The sequence below is a fragment of the Myotis myotis genome, unplaced genomic scaffold (genome assembly GCF_014108235.1).
Source record: "Myotis myotis isolate mMyoMyo1 unplaced genomic scaffold, mMyoMyo1.p scaffold_m19_p_14, whole genome shotgun sequence".
Classification (NCBI taxonomy): domain Eukaryota; kingdom Metazoa; phylum Chordata; class Mammalia; order Chiroptera; family Vespertilionidae; genus Myotis; species Myotis myotis.
This window is the reverse complement of record NW_023416318.1, coordinates 53,009,356-53,022,857: the sequence shown is the minus strand read 5'-3', so window position 1 is coordinate 53,022,857 and position 13,502 is coordinate 53,009,356. Positions and strand designations below refer to the sequence as shown.

The 13,502-nt window shown below is 60.1% G+C and overlaps 1 protein-coding gene across 1 annotated transcript; it reads left to right on the top strand.

The window, feature by feature from the left end:
• Positions 1 to 1,180: 1,180 nt before the first annotated feature.
• KCNF1 (potassium voltage-gated channel modifier subfamily F member 1) lies at positions 1,181 to 3,623 on the top strand. Its single transcript, XM_036335331.1, has one exon. The coding sequence runs from the start codon at positions 1,875 to 1,877 to the stop codon at positions 3,366 to 3,368; it is 1,494 nt and encodes a 497-aa protein (XP_036191224.1). The 5' UTR covers positions 1,181 to 1,874; the 3' UTR covers positions 3,369 to 3,623.
• Positions 3,624 to 13,502: the final 9,879 nt, after the last annotated feature.

The window sequence follows — 13,502 nt, the reverse complement described above, 5'->3', positions numbered from 1 at the left end:
AAATATATTTTTAAAAAAAGAAGTATTGTCAGTGAGCCAGCAAGTGGATTTCATGATCCATTGATGGATAGAAACTTAGGTCAAAAAAACCCAAAACAGCCAAACCGGTTTGGTTCAGTGGATAGAGCCTCGGCCTGCAGACTGAAAGGTCCCAGGTTCGATTCTGGTCAAGGGCATGAAACTTGGTTGGGGCACATCCCCAGTGGGAGGTGTGCAGGAGGCAGCTGGTCGATGTTTCTCTCTCAATGTTTCTAACTCTCTATCCCTCTCCCTTCCTCTTTGTGAAGAATCAATAAAATATATTAAAAAAAACACACACACAAGAAAAAAACACCCCAGCCTACAGAATATATTTTAATAGACTTCATTTTCCAGAATAGTTTTAGTCTCACAGTAAAACTGAACAGAAAGGAGAGAGCTCCCACATACCCTTGCCCCCCTCCCCCCAGCTCCCCCAGCTGTGGACAGCCCCCACCAGAATGAGACACTTGTTACCATCCACGAACCTGCGCTGACACGTCGCTGCCACTCACAGGCCATAGTTTACATCACTGCTCAGTGCTGGACATTCTGTGGGTTTAGACAACTGCGCCGTATCCATCATCACTGTCTCCTACAGCGCAATCTCCCTGCCCTAAAACCCGCCTGGGCCCTGCTCTAGCACCTTCCTCTAGCACAGTGGTTCTCAACCTGGGCTGCACATTAGAATCCCCTGGGAATCTTTTTAAAATCCTGATTTCTGGGACTCATCCTCCGGAAATTCTGTTTCTTTGTTACTAATGTTGTGGCCTCACCCCATCACAAAGAAACAGAATTTCGGGAGGATGAGGGCAGCGAGGCCTGGAGGCGGGACCTCCGCCTGCTCACCAGCCTGGGCGCAGCGAGGGCAGCGGGGAACTCTGAGTGAGGAGGATCTGGGCGACCTGGGCCAGTCCCAGCTCTCCTACCGGGGCCTGGACTGCACGTCCTCACTGTGCAGGGTGCGGGGGAGTGTGGGGAAGTGCTGCCCACCGCAGGGCAGCCTTAGCGAGGTAGAGGGCCGGCGAGCCTGGGGAACCTGGCGCAGGAGCGGCCTCCTGAGGGCTCTCTTGGGCACGTTTTTCCTGCAGAGCAACAGGCCACCGAGTTCTTTCTCCATCTGTCTTCCCTCAGGGAAACTTCCCGGCCTGAGCCGCCTGCCGCTGCACAGGGGGTCCGGGCCCGCGGCGCCCCGCTGCGCCGGGAGGGGCGGGCCTGGCGCGGGGGCGCAGCTGTGCCGTCTGCGCAAGGGTTAAGCGGCTCGCAGGCAGCTGCCGCGCGTGCCTTGCAGAATTTCACCAGAAGAGGGTACAGTTTGAAAGGCTCTTGACGTCAGGCTGGAATTCCTATTGTGCCTGGACACGGCTTGGGCAGAGCAAGCCCAAGTTCGCTCTCCCAACCCCTCGGCGGACTGCGCGGCGGGGGGCTCAGGGACACGGTCGGCGCGGGGGACACACGCCGGCGCCCGCGTGGCTTCGGGACGCGCTAGGCGCTGTCTGCGCGCCCCGGGGAAGGGGGACCCTGCCTGCCACCACCCAGGACACCCCACTTCTGCAGGAAGCCGAGCCCCAGGGGCGGATCGCGCCGCTCGGGGAGCCGAGGTGAGTGCCCGGGGTGGGGCCGGAGGCCGCGAGAGCCCCCCGCCCACGCGCCCCGGCGCCCGGATGCCCGCCCCGAGCCCCGCCGGGTGCATGCCTCCTCCGCGGCGCGTCCCCGCCGCCGGCTCCCCGCTGTGACCGCCCTTCCGAGCAGGCGGGCGCCGGCAGGGCTTCCCCGAGAGCCGCGCACCGGTGGGACCAGCGGACTCCCGGGCGGCAGCGGCGGCGGCGGCGGCGGCGGGGCGCGGAGCCGAGAGAATGGACGGAACCGGGGAGCGCAGCCTCCCGGAGCCGGATAGCCAGGGCTCCCGGGTTGGCGACGACGTGGAGATCGTGGTGAACGTGGGGGGCGTCCGGCAGGTGCTGTACGGAGACCTGCTCAGCCGGTATCCCGAGACCCGGCTGGCGGAGCTGCTGACCTGCCTGGCCGGCGGCTACGACAGCATCTTCTCCCTGTGCGACGACTACGACCCCGGGAAGCGCGAGTTCTACTTCGACCGCGACCCGGACGCCTTCAAGTGCGTCCTGGAGGTGTACTATTTCGGGGAGGTGCACATGAAGAAGGGCATCTGCCCCATCTGCTTCAAGGGCGAGATGGACTTCTGGAAGGTGGACCTCAAGTTCCTGGACCAGTGCTGCCGGAGCCACCTGCGTGAGAAGCGCGAGGAGCTGGAGGAGATCGCGCGCCGCGTGCAGCTCATCCTGGACGACCTGGGCCGGGACGCGGCCGCGGGGCGCTGGCGCCGCTGCCAGCAGCGCGTCTGGAAGTTCCTGGAGAAGCCCGAGTCCTCGCGCCCCGCGCGCGCCGTGGCCGTGCTGTCCTTCCTGCTCATCCTCCTCTCGTCCATGGTCATGTGCATGGGCACCATCCCCGAGCTGCAGGTGCTGGACGCCGAGGGCAGCCGCGTGGAGCACCCGACGCTGGAGAGCGTGGAGACGGCGTGCATCGGCTGGTTCACGCTGGAGTACCTGCTGCGCCTGTTCGCCTCGCCCAACAAGCTGCACTTCGTCCTGTCCTTCATGAACATCGTGGACGTGCTGGCCATCCTGCCCTTCTACGTGAGCCTGACGCTCACGCACCTGGGCGCGCGCATGATGGAGCTGACCAAGGTGCAGCAGGCCGTGCAGGCGCTGCGCATCATGCGCGTGGCCCGCATCTTCAAGCTGGCGCGCCACTCCACCGGCCTGCAGACGCTCACCTACGCGCTCAAACGCAGCTTCAAGGAGCTGGGGCTGCTGCTCATGTACCTGGCCGTGGGCATCTTCGTCTTCTCGGCCCTGGGCTACACCATGGAGCAGAGCCACCCCGAGACGCTGTTCAAGAGCATCCCGCAGTCCTTCTGGTGGGCCATCATCACCATGACGACCGTGGGCTACGGCGACATCTACCCCAAGACCACGCTGGGCAAGCTGAACGCGGCCATCAGCTTCCTGTGCGGGGTCATCGCCATCGCCCTCCCCATCCACCCCATCATCAACAACTTCGTCCGGTACTACAACAAGCAGCGCGTCCTGGAGACGGCGGCCAAGCACGAGCTGGAGCTCATGGAGCTCAACTCCGGTGGCGCTGGCGGGGGCGAGGGCAAGGCCGTGGGCTCCCTGGGCGACCTGGACAACCTCCCACCACTGGAGCCCGCAGCCGGCAAGGAGGGGGCCTGGGGCAGCCGGCTCAAGATCTCCCACAGCGACACTGTCATCCCCCTCCTGACCCAGGAGAAGCACCACAGGACCCGGCTGCAGAGCTGCAAGTGACATGGGCTGTCGGGGCGCAGGTGGGCGGATGCTGTGACTGTCCCTGCCCCCCCTCCCCTCCTGAGCTGAACTCTGAAGGCCCTCTGGGCATCTGCCATGAGGCTGGGTAAGACCCTGTGCGTTGCTGGCTGTCCGGGAGCCGGGAGCCGGCGCTGGGAGGGGTGGCGGGGAGCCAAGGCAGGAGGGGTGATGGAGGCTGTTTCACGGGCGGCACTGACCCTGGGCCCGTTCTGTATCTTTCAATAAAGCCCTGCTCTGTGCACCCGCCCGTGTCGCAGGTTCTCTTACTGGCTGGGGATCCTCACCCCTGCCTGACCCCTGGATGGGGGTGGCTCAGGCATGCCCAGTGCCAGGCCCGTGCCAGGCCGGAGGTAGGTGTGCAGGCCAGGGGGTATTTTTAGTTGGAAGCTAATTGCAGAAGGGCTCACACGCAGGGCTTGGTGCCAAGGAGCCTTGCCACGTTCCAGGAGGCTCTGTGCCTGCGGCTCCTCTTTCCTTCTGGGGAGAAGCTCGCTCCCGGGCACGCCCAGGAGGGCGAGGGCCACCGAGCTGGCACACCCGGCAGCGTGGTTACCACGGATTTATCACCTGCACAAGGCCTTTTTCACAGCTTCTTCCCATTCCTTCTAGCAACCCTGCTAGATAGGCATCCCCATTTTACAGATAAAGAAACTGAGGCCTAAGGTCACGCAAAGGAGGGATTCAACCCCAGATCTGATGATCCCAAAGCCCAAGCATCGTCTCTCTTTTTTAAAAAAATGTTTTTATTGATTTTAGAGAGGGAAGAGGGAGAGGGCTAAAAACATTGATGTGAGAGTGTCCAGGGGTGGGGCGTGAGGGTGGTCCCTGATGCTGCTTCCTGTATCCCCCCTACTGGGGATTGAGCCCAAATCGAACCTGTGACCTCTTGGTTCATGGGCCGATGCTCGACCACTGAGCCACACTGGCTGGGCCATGCACTCTCTGACACCAGGTGAACTGAGGACAGGCACATGCTTAGGCGCATGAGGGGAGAGTGGACCTACAGACCAGGACAGGCCTGAGCTTCCCTGGGATGGGCAAGTCTGCCCTCCAGCTCCTCCCTCCTTCTCGAACCAGCACTTCTGAGGGAGCAGGTGGACTACCTGAGCCTGCCTAGGTGGCCCCTGCCGGCTGGGGTGGGGAGCCCCAGGAAACAGAGACAGACAGACCTGGGTCTGAAACCAGGAAGAGATGTGAGATCCTTCTAGCTCAAACATTTTTCTCTCCTCTCCCTCTCCCACCACTCCTTAGCCGTGTGGTCTAAGGCCTGTGGATTCAGCTCCCTGACCTTCCTTCTGAGCACTTATAAAATGGGAATATTAGAAATAACCTCGGAGAATCAGAGTGCTAGCACGGTGCCTGGCACATAGTAACTGCTCAGTGAGTGGCGGCCATTGCTGTTACTCTGGGCGGCACACTCGGCCTCCTCAGGTCTGGGCTGGGCTGGGCATGCAGGGGGGAGTGGGTACAGGGCATTGTCACACTGTCCGTGGTCAAAGGCGGTCTCCTTGGAACTGAATTGGTCCCAATAGGCCCCTTCCCTAGGCTTCCACCTCCAGGAGCCCCAGACCTCTGTCCTTCCTTCCCTGGGGGGCAGCTGGTGCAGAGGGAGGAGCCTGTGGGGTGGGGGGCGGAGGAGGTGGTCCCTGGTCTGCGGCGGGCGGTCTGTGTCTGGCTTTCCCATATGCGCGAAGAGGGAGGTTCTTGGGTTCCCACCCAGTCTGCCCTCCCAGGGTTTCAAAGCCTCGGCTGTAGGGCTTGCTGTGTTGGGGACTCCAGGGGTGGGAGGGCGTCATGCTGGAGGGGGCCTAGGAGGGGGGCCTTGGGAGAGTCAGGGCCCCTTGTGGGGTGCAAGTTCCTGAGCCAATGTTGTGCACCCCCTCACACACGTTTCTCCAGGGAGATGCTGCATCAGGGGGCCGTCGAGGGCAGAGGAAGGAGTGGGGGAGGAGAGGGTCGGGAAGAGGGGCCTGTTTCGCGGGCTCAGGGGGCCTGCTGAGTGGGTGCGTTGCCTCTCTGTGTCCCCCTCCCGCCCCAGAGCCCTAGGGAAGCCGGAGCCTGTGCCCCTGGGCCGGCCTGTGGGCTCTGAGCCGGGAGGGGAGGGGAGGGAAGAGGCGGGGGCAGGGGCAGCTGGAGAGAGGCCAGGGGCGCCTTCCCTGCTGTTCGCTGGGGTGGGGGTGGGGGGTCGGGAGGTGTCTTTGCAGCCACAGAGCATCTCGGAGCCGTTTTCTCCACTGGAAGGAGCCGAGCCGAGAGCCCGAGAGCGTGGAGGTTTGCTGCGTGTCCTTCGCGCATGAGGGTCGCTCAGGGTCCAGGTCCCAGAGGGGCCCGGAGTGTCTTTAAGGAAAGAGGGGAGGGAAGCACGCTCTTCAGACCAGACGCTCAGGCCGAGGAGTCAGGGCCCAGCCTGGCAGCTTCGGAGGCGTCTGGAGGTACTGCCTCCAGCGAGGAGGTGACACACCAGAACTCGGGGAAACTGTGACCTGGGACTATTCCACCCGCCCCCCCCCCCCCCCAGGGCACGGGAGCGGCAGGCAGACCCAGCACCTGCCCGGGTGATGGTGGTGGGTGAGCGCCCCGCTTTACAGGGGCCCTGCTCCTGGGGGAGGCGGACACAGGCAGGCGGGCACGGGACTGGTTCCAGGCAGAGGCCCTGCCTCCCCCAGCCCTGGCTTCGAAGGGGCTGCTGGTCCTGCTAAGCCAGCCAGGCTCGGGCTCCCCCCCGCCCCCCCCACTCCCCGCCGCCCCCCCCCCCACACACACACACACGGGGGTAATTCAGTGCCTCCCCAGCCCCCTGACACCTCCCTGGGTGGCGAGGGACGGTGCACCCAGAGGCCTCCCCTTTCTGCCTGTGAGGACAGCTCCGTGCACTGCCCACGGGACTCCCCGTGGCAGCAGATTTGAAAAGGGGTTTCAGCGCCACCCCCCAATGCTTTTCTCCACTCGTGGAGGCCGAGACGTGGCTACAGGTTTGCCGTGGGTTTCCAATGGGGGTTCCCAACGTTGCCGACAGAAGCAGGAGGTGGGAGGCTCTGGGAGGCTCTGCTCCGTCATGCCCATGCCGTGGTTATTGTCTCCAGCCAGCCGGCGCCAGGCTGCTGGGTGGGCGCCTTTATTGCCCGCGCCGGCTGCCTCGGCTGCAGGTGAGCCCCTTGTGTCCTGTCCCAGAGCCACCGTGGACTGCCTGTGGTCACACAGCCGGAGAGACGTCAGCCGGTATGAGCTGGGAAACCTCTATCTCTTCCCCAACTTTGGCAGAGGACATGTGACTACCCCAACACATTCAGACCGGACCCTTCCCAGCCATGGGCGTGCATCCCCTGCAGACCTGTAGCCTCCCTCCGCTGCTCCCCCCGCTGCTCCCCCCGCTGCGCCCCCCGCTGCGCCCTCCTCTTGCTGCTCTCCAGGATCCTGGTTCCTTCCCGCCTCTCGCTCCCTCCTGCCACAGGCGGCGGCCCCCTCTGATGGACATGTCCTCCCTCCCCCGCTTACTGAGCGTTTCTATGTCCTTCAGCCGGACCACTGCGCCTTTCCCGGGTCTCCTGTCTGGGTCAGGTGCCGCTTACTGCACCGCGTGCCTCTCTTCTGACGCTCATCACGTTTGCAAGTTTACCTTTATTCATCAGATTTTTATTTCTATGAATGACTTCTATCTCTCCCACTAGACTCCTTGAGGACAAGGTCTGGGTTTCTGCTTACCCTTGAACTCCCAGATCACAGCACCGTGCCCAGCATCTAGTGTGCACTTGATAAGTATATGCTGAATGAAAGGACCTGTTAGCTTACTTACATCAACGACTCTCCCAGCCTACCCACTCTGCCACACGCTAAAAAAGTTGTTACTTCTTCTGTAGCTCCCCTGACTGCTCTCTGCAATAGACATAAACTTCTGTTTCTCCGCACGGCGGCTCTGGCCAGCGTCTCTTGACTTCACAGGACATACAAAGGGGGGTTAGGCGCTGCCCTCCCCCTTCCTGCCCTCCCCCTTCCTGCCCACTCGCTGGCCCCCGGGCCTCGAGCCTGTGCATTGCCAGGCTTTGCCACATGGACACTCTGTTCTGCAACTATCATTGTTTCTGTGCTTTGACAGTGAGGCGGAGTCTAGACAAGTGTGAACCAATCACCAGTGTTTTAAATATCACGATTATATAACAGTTCTTCGCAGATGCAGGGAAGGGAGGGACCCGACGCCACAGGTGAAGGGGCGGCCTGGCTGTCTGAAACGCCCGTGCTGAGGTGCCCTCCCGTCCTCAGCAGGATTCTCCATTTCTCCACCAGGACTTGGGCTCTTCCTCCCGGAGGCATCCTTTTCGGAGCCTTCTAACTGCCCGCTGGGTTGCACCATTCGCTCTGAGGTCTCGGGCACACTTGTCCCCCCGGGATTTTTTTCACACCGCAGCCCTGGGTTTGGGGTCAAGTGTTTCAGTTTCTTGGCTACCGCCGTCCTCTTTCTTGGCGTCCGTTTTTGTTCTGCTGCGGGTAGAGCCTTGGGTCTCTCTCTCAGGACAGATCGATGGAGGACTCACCGCCGAGTCGTGTGCCCGCCTGAACGCGTCTTCCCTGTGCCCTGGCACCGGGCTGACAGCGGGCCGGGCGAGACTCTCCATGCGACTTCGGCCGAAGTCAGTCCCCGGTTGGTTCTTTTGCGGGTCACTGGACTTTTCACCCTGGATGTCTGTGTGCCTCTGGGATTCTGAAATTCCTTCAGGACGTAGACTGTCACCTAGAAAGTGTGCGGCTTTCTCAGCGTTGCCCGTTCAGCGCTTGGTAGTGACTTGAATTTGGAGACTCGGAGAAACGGACTGTTATTGGTTTCCCGCGTTTCTTCTGTGTTTGCCTCCAAGCACTCCTCCCAGGAGCCGAGGAGCAGCGCGACTCCGTGCCAGTGGTCACTCGGCACCGTCGCCTGTCGCCTGCTGCCCTACTTCCCGAGGCTTTCTTGGCTTTTGTGCCTGTGGCGGGGTTCCGCTCTGCTCATGTTATTCATCTAATTGCCTCCATTTTTTTTTTTTTTTTGAATTCTGACTAAATTTCCAGGAAATCTTTCTTTTCTGGTTGCTCCTGTTCAGCACCAGCTCGCAGCCCCGTCCCACTCGGTTCTCCTGTGCGGAAGTTCCCGAAGCGACGCCAGCCCTGTTCGGAAGGACCCTGAGCTCGGAGGACTGCGTGGGGACTGTGTCTGAGACAGTGTCCGCGTGGGAGAGGCAGGGCCTTGGGCCGGAGAGACCACCGCTCACACCCACCAGCCCAGAGGCGTGATCTTGACTCGCACAGCCTCCGGCCGCCTCCGTTGTAACTGGGAAAATTCCCCTGGCCTCGCAGACGTGCGTGGGGATGAGAGGGGATGTGGGCAGCTCCCGTGGGCCCTGGATTCGCACCTGATTGTGAATGAGGCTTCGTGAGTTCACCCGGCACAGGCCCTGCCCTCTTCCCACCCCTTTCAATGAGCAGAAAACTGCCTTTGTCATCCTCACCCAGAGCTGTCTGGCTCTGGGACTCTATACATATATGTACGCATTTTAGTCTTTTCTGGGCAGCTTCTCATGCATATTCAGATCCCAGAGTTCTGGGAATGAGCCAGTGCTTGCTGCACAGTGTAATTGATCTGAATATAGCCCCGCACCGAAGGCTGCCAACCCCCTCCCCCCTGCCACCCCACCCCGCTCATCCCCTCTCCTCACTCCCCCACAACCAGTTTGGGCCAAAGATCAACACACCGGATACACCCGCGAGGACTAATGGAAACTAATTGTTGGGGCTGGAGGAGTCCTTTCCTCCCCCTGGGTTTTTTGTTGTTGTTTTTAAAAATATATGTTTACTGATTTCAGAGAGGGAGAGAGACAGAAACATCAATGATAAGAGAGAATCATTGATCGGCTGCCGGCACAAGCCCACAACCCGGACATGTGCCCTGACCGGGAATCGAACCCAGGACCCTTCAGCCTGCAGGTTGATGCTCTACCCACTGAGCCACACCAGCTAGGGCTCCCCTGGATTTTTGTTTTCCTTTGAGTCTAGTGCCTGGGCCTCTGTTCACCCTCTTTCTGTGGGTGACCGACAGTCAGGAGCGGAGTATCGGGGAGGCCGAGCGTGTCCCTAAGCTCTGGACGGTGACCGCTCCTTCCTCTGAGTGCGGGACTCAGGGCACAACCCACCTCGGGTGGCCGCCCCAGGCTGGCACTGCCTGGAGATGTCGACAGGGGGCGCTGAAGGTGATGGGGCAGGTAGGGAGCAGGCTTCCAGCCTCAGGCCTGCGCCTCAAGTCTTCCTGTCCTCCTCCCAGTGAGGGCTGGGGCGAGCCGCCCACCTGCTCCGGGGCACCTGGGCCAGAGGCGATGCAGCGTGAGGGGGGCCCTGGTTACATCAGCCGAGGCACATCCTGCCGACCAGGTTCCTGGGGTGTGAGCCAGACAAAGGCCCCACCTCCAGGAGGGGGTGGCAGGCGGCAGTCATAGCGAGCTGCCCCTACGAAGCCCTTGCAGGTCCCCCCCCGCCGCGTGGCCAGTCGAGGCTGGCCGTGCGGTACTATTAGGGTAAAGCCCTTTCTTTCATCAGGAGAGCTTTGGAGAGAGAAATATTCCCAAGCCGTTTAAAATATGTGTTCGTAAACCCTCACTTGTGATTTGCAATAGCAACTACAAGGAGTGTCTACCAGCTTTGTACCCATCTGCACCGCGCGTGACATCAAAATCCCGTGGCGGCTGTAGCGATCGATCACTGATCGTCTGGGACCAGCGACACGCGGCCCAGCCCACCGCCGGGTCTGTTCTAACCCGAGGAGGAGCCGGGAGAGCGGGGTGTGGGATAGACATGGTGGAAGCCGCTGGCCTGCAGGACCCCGAGAGCCGACGCCTTCCGGACCCAAACGTGCGTCTCGTTTCTCCGCCTGTTGAGCTGTGGGAGGAGCACTGCCTGCCCTGGTCCGTCCATCCGTCCGTCTGTCTGTCTCCAGGACGGGAAGGCTGTGACAGGTCCCTCAGCATGAGGACGCGGGGACCCTGGAGAGGGCTCCCTCAGAAGGAACTCCCTGAGCTTTGTAAACTGTGCTCCTTATAGACAGTTCTAGTAAAGCATAAAGCTACAGACGAAACGTGTCAGTCCAACCGCATGGAGACCACTAGCCATCGCCCACATCCCTCTGCAGGCGCACCCCGCTTACCCCCGGGGCACCCGGCCCTCTCCCCCTGCAAGCGGGAAGGGAGGGGGCTGCGCGCTGCCGTCTCCCCGGGCGGGGGCGCTCCCTGGCCTGCAGGTGGCCTCTTCTCGCTGTGCTCACATGGTGTTTTCTCCGCATGTTTTAAATGGGGGGGTGGGGGGGGTGGGGAGGAAGAGAGAGAGAGAGAGAGAGAGAGAGAGGAGGGGGGAGAAAGATAGAGAGAGCGAGAGAGTGGTCTGGAGTCTCTTCTTCTAAGAGCACTAATCCCATCATGGGCCCCGCTCACAACCCCATCTAACTCTAATTACCCCCAAAGGCCTCGTCTCCAAACACCATCACTTTGGGGGTTGGGGCCTCAACATACGAATCTGGGGGGAAGCAGCATTCAGTCTAGAGCGGGAGAAAGCCCTCCTTGGGCACCTACTGTGCGCCCAGCACGGAGCTGCTGCTTTACCCCCACCAGGATATTTGTTCTCACACCCCCCCCCCCCCGAAAGGCATGGATTGTTGCCCTCGCCTCACACGTCAAGAAACTAAGGTTTGTGGCAGAATTGGGGTTTAAACCAAGAGAGCCCTTTTGCTACGAGGCGAAGGGTTCACGAGAAAGACAATTTAAAAATGGCCCCGAAGGGAGGGAAGGGCCTGGGAGAGGGGATGGAGGGCTGCTCTCAGGCCCTCACCCTCTCGCTGTCCAGCAGGCTCTCCGGGGAGGAGACGCAGGAGCCGCTTTGCAGGTGCCAAGAGGCTTGCCCTGCCCTGGAGACAACCTGCACTGACAACCCACCCCCCCCACCCTGCTTCCCAGAACGGGGCTCTCACTGTGGCTTCTGACACCAAATTGGGCAGAACAAGTCCTTAACGATCATTTTCTCTAGCGATTACACTGGCTGTTGAGCAAACCTTAATAGTAATTAGTTTGCCAAAGATAGCAGCTCCCCTGGAGAGCAGAAGGGATGGTAATTACCACAGCAGCTTTTCTGGTGATTTCCTGCAAAAATGATCCCGCTCCCCCAGAGGGTCTCCCTGGGCCATTTCAGCCCAGAGCCTCAGGCCCAGGGCGCGGCTGCTAGCCAGCCAGGCGTGCCCACCTCTCATTCTCTTCGTCCCTTAAGTGACGATCACAGTTTCGCCTTCACCACTGCCTTCACCTCGTGTCTGCCAAGCAACCTTGCGCGCTCACCAACCCCTGGGGGGGAGGGTATATCAGGGTGCCTCACACATATGGGTGTTTCAGATGAACCTCGAGGGCCCTGCAAGCAGGAGACGGGTGTGAGCACGCGGAGTCTGATCCAGGGCTGATCAGCAGGGACCCGCCCCCGTGGGGTCTTGTGTCAGGATGAACGTCACCCTGAAGGCCACAGCGGAACTAAAGCAGGAATGTGACAAGATCCGATGATCGGGTAAAATGAAACCTTCAAAATAGGGCGGCAGTAGCCTGGAAGGCGGCAGAGGAGAGGACGGGGTCCAGGTGGGAGGCCGCGGAGGACAGACAGCCACCGGCCTCGCCGCCTGCCCAGGCGCCCAGCAGGACGGCGTACGCTGGAGGGTAAGGGGAGCCCCAGCCACGGATGGGCTGCCCAGAGACTGCGGGTCACCGGAGGGCATCGCGTGCAGGTGACCCCAGAAAATATTTTTTGAAACATTTTTTCTGACTATAAAAGTATTTTGCATTTAGTAGAAACAAATAAGAAAAGTATCAGAAAGTAGGACCACATAGGCAACTGCTGTTCACACGCGGCTTTTGACCCCATGCGTAGATCTCTACATAACGTTCTTGCGTATGTTTCACATGAACTCACCATGCGTAGCCAGAGTGCCCGTGTGGATACAATGCGCTCACAGCTGCAGCCCTAGTCTAGACGTTGTTTTGAATTCCACGTCTGCCCTGGTGCCAGAAGCCAGTTCCAGCAGGTCATAATTGCAAGAGTTTCATCGAAAGATTGATGGAACTTGGGTACTCAACCAGGGCTGACTCACAGAAGTTACCGCCTGCTGGGATGGCTTCAGGCATGTCCCAAACCCGGACCGGGAGCGGTGCTGTGCTGCGGTAGCGGGGCCTGCTTCATAAACTGGAACGACAGTTTTCTGGGTTGAGGGTGGAGGCACAGGGCTGGCCTGCAGACACTAGGCAACAGGCTGGCTTCTCCTCCCTTCAAGGCCCATCTGAGTCAGCTCCCAACGTGGGCGTGGCTCCCATCAGGGTCGGGGAGGGGGGGGGGCGGGGGGCGGGCGGGGGAGGTGCCTCGGTTGCATAAACCAAAGCCGAGCTTCAAACAACGGAGCAGAAGGTACCTGACAGCCGTGGGCCGGAAGGAGACATCCAAGCCCAGGTTTGCCATTTTTATTTCAAACAAGGGGCAGGACACGGTAAACCAAACGAACTCCCAGCAGAGCACTAAGTAAATTCCAGTCGCATTCAACACTAAGTATAAAAAGCCTATAAATATTAGGGAAAAAACACTGTTTAGCCTCCATGTGTCCTCGCGGTTACAAGAGACTCTTAAAATATGATGCTGAAGGTGGAACCCATCAGACACCAAATGGAGAGGTTTGATCACGAAGAGAGAAGAACTCTACTCGCTAAACCAGCCATAAAGCCAGCAAAGGCAGCGACAGCCTGGCACACATCTACAACCTGTCAGGCTAAGGAGAGATTCAACAACTGTGATATATACGGAGCTGAGAAAAGTCAATAGGAAAGACAGAAATACTCCAGTAAAAAATGATAAAAAGGCCGAAACCGGTTTGGCTCAGTGGATAGAGCTTCGGCCTGCAGACTGAAGGGTCCCAGGTTCGATTCCGGTCAAGGGCATGTACCTGGGTTGCGGGCATATCCCCAGTGGGAGATGTGCAGGAGGCAGCTGATCGATGTTTCTCTCTCATCAATGTTTCTAACTCTCTATCTCTCTCCCTTCCTCTCTGTAAAAAATCAATAAAATATATTTAAAAAAAAA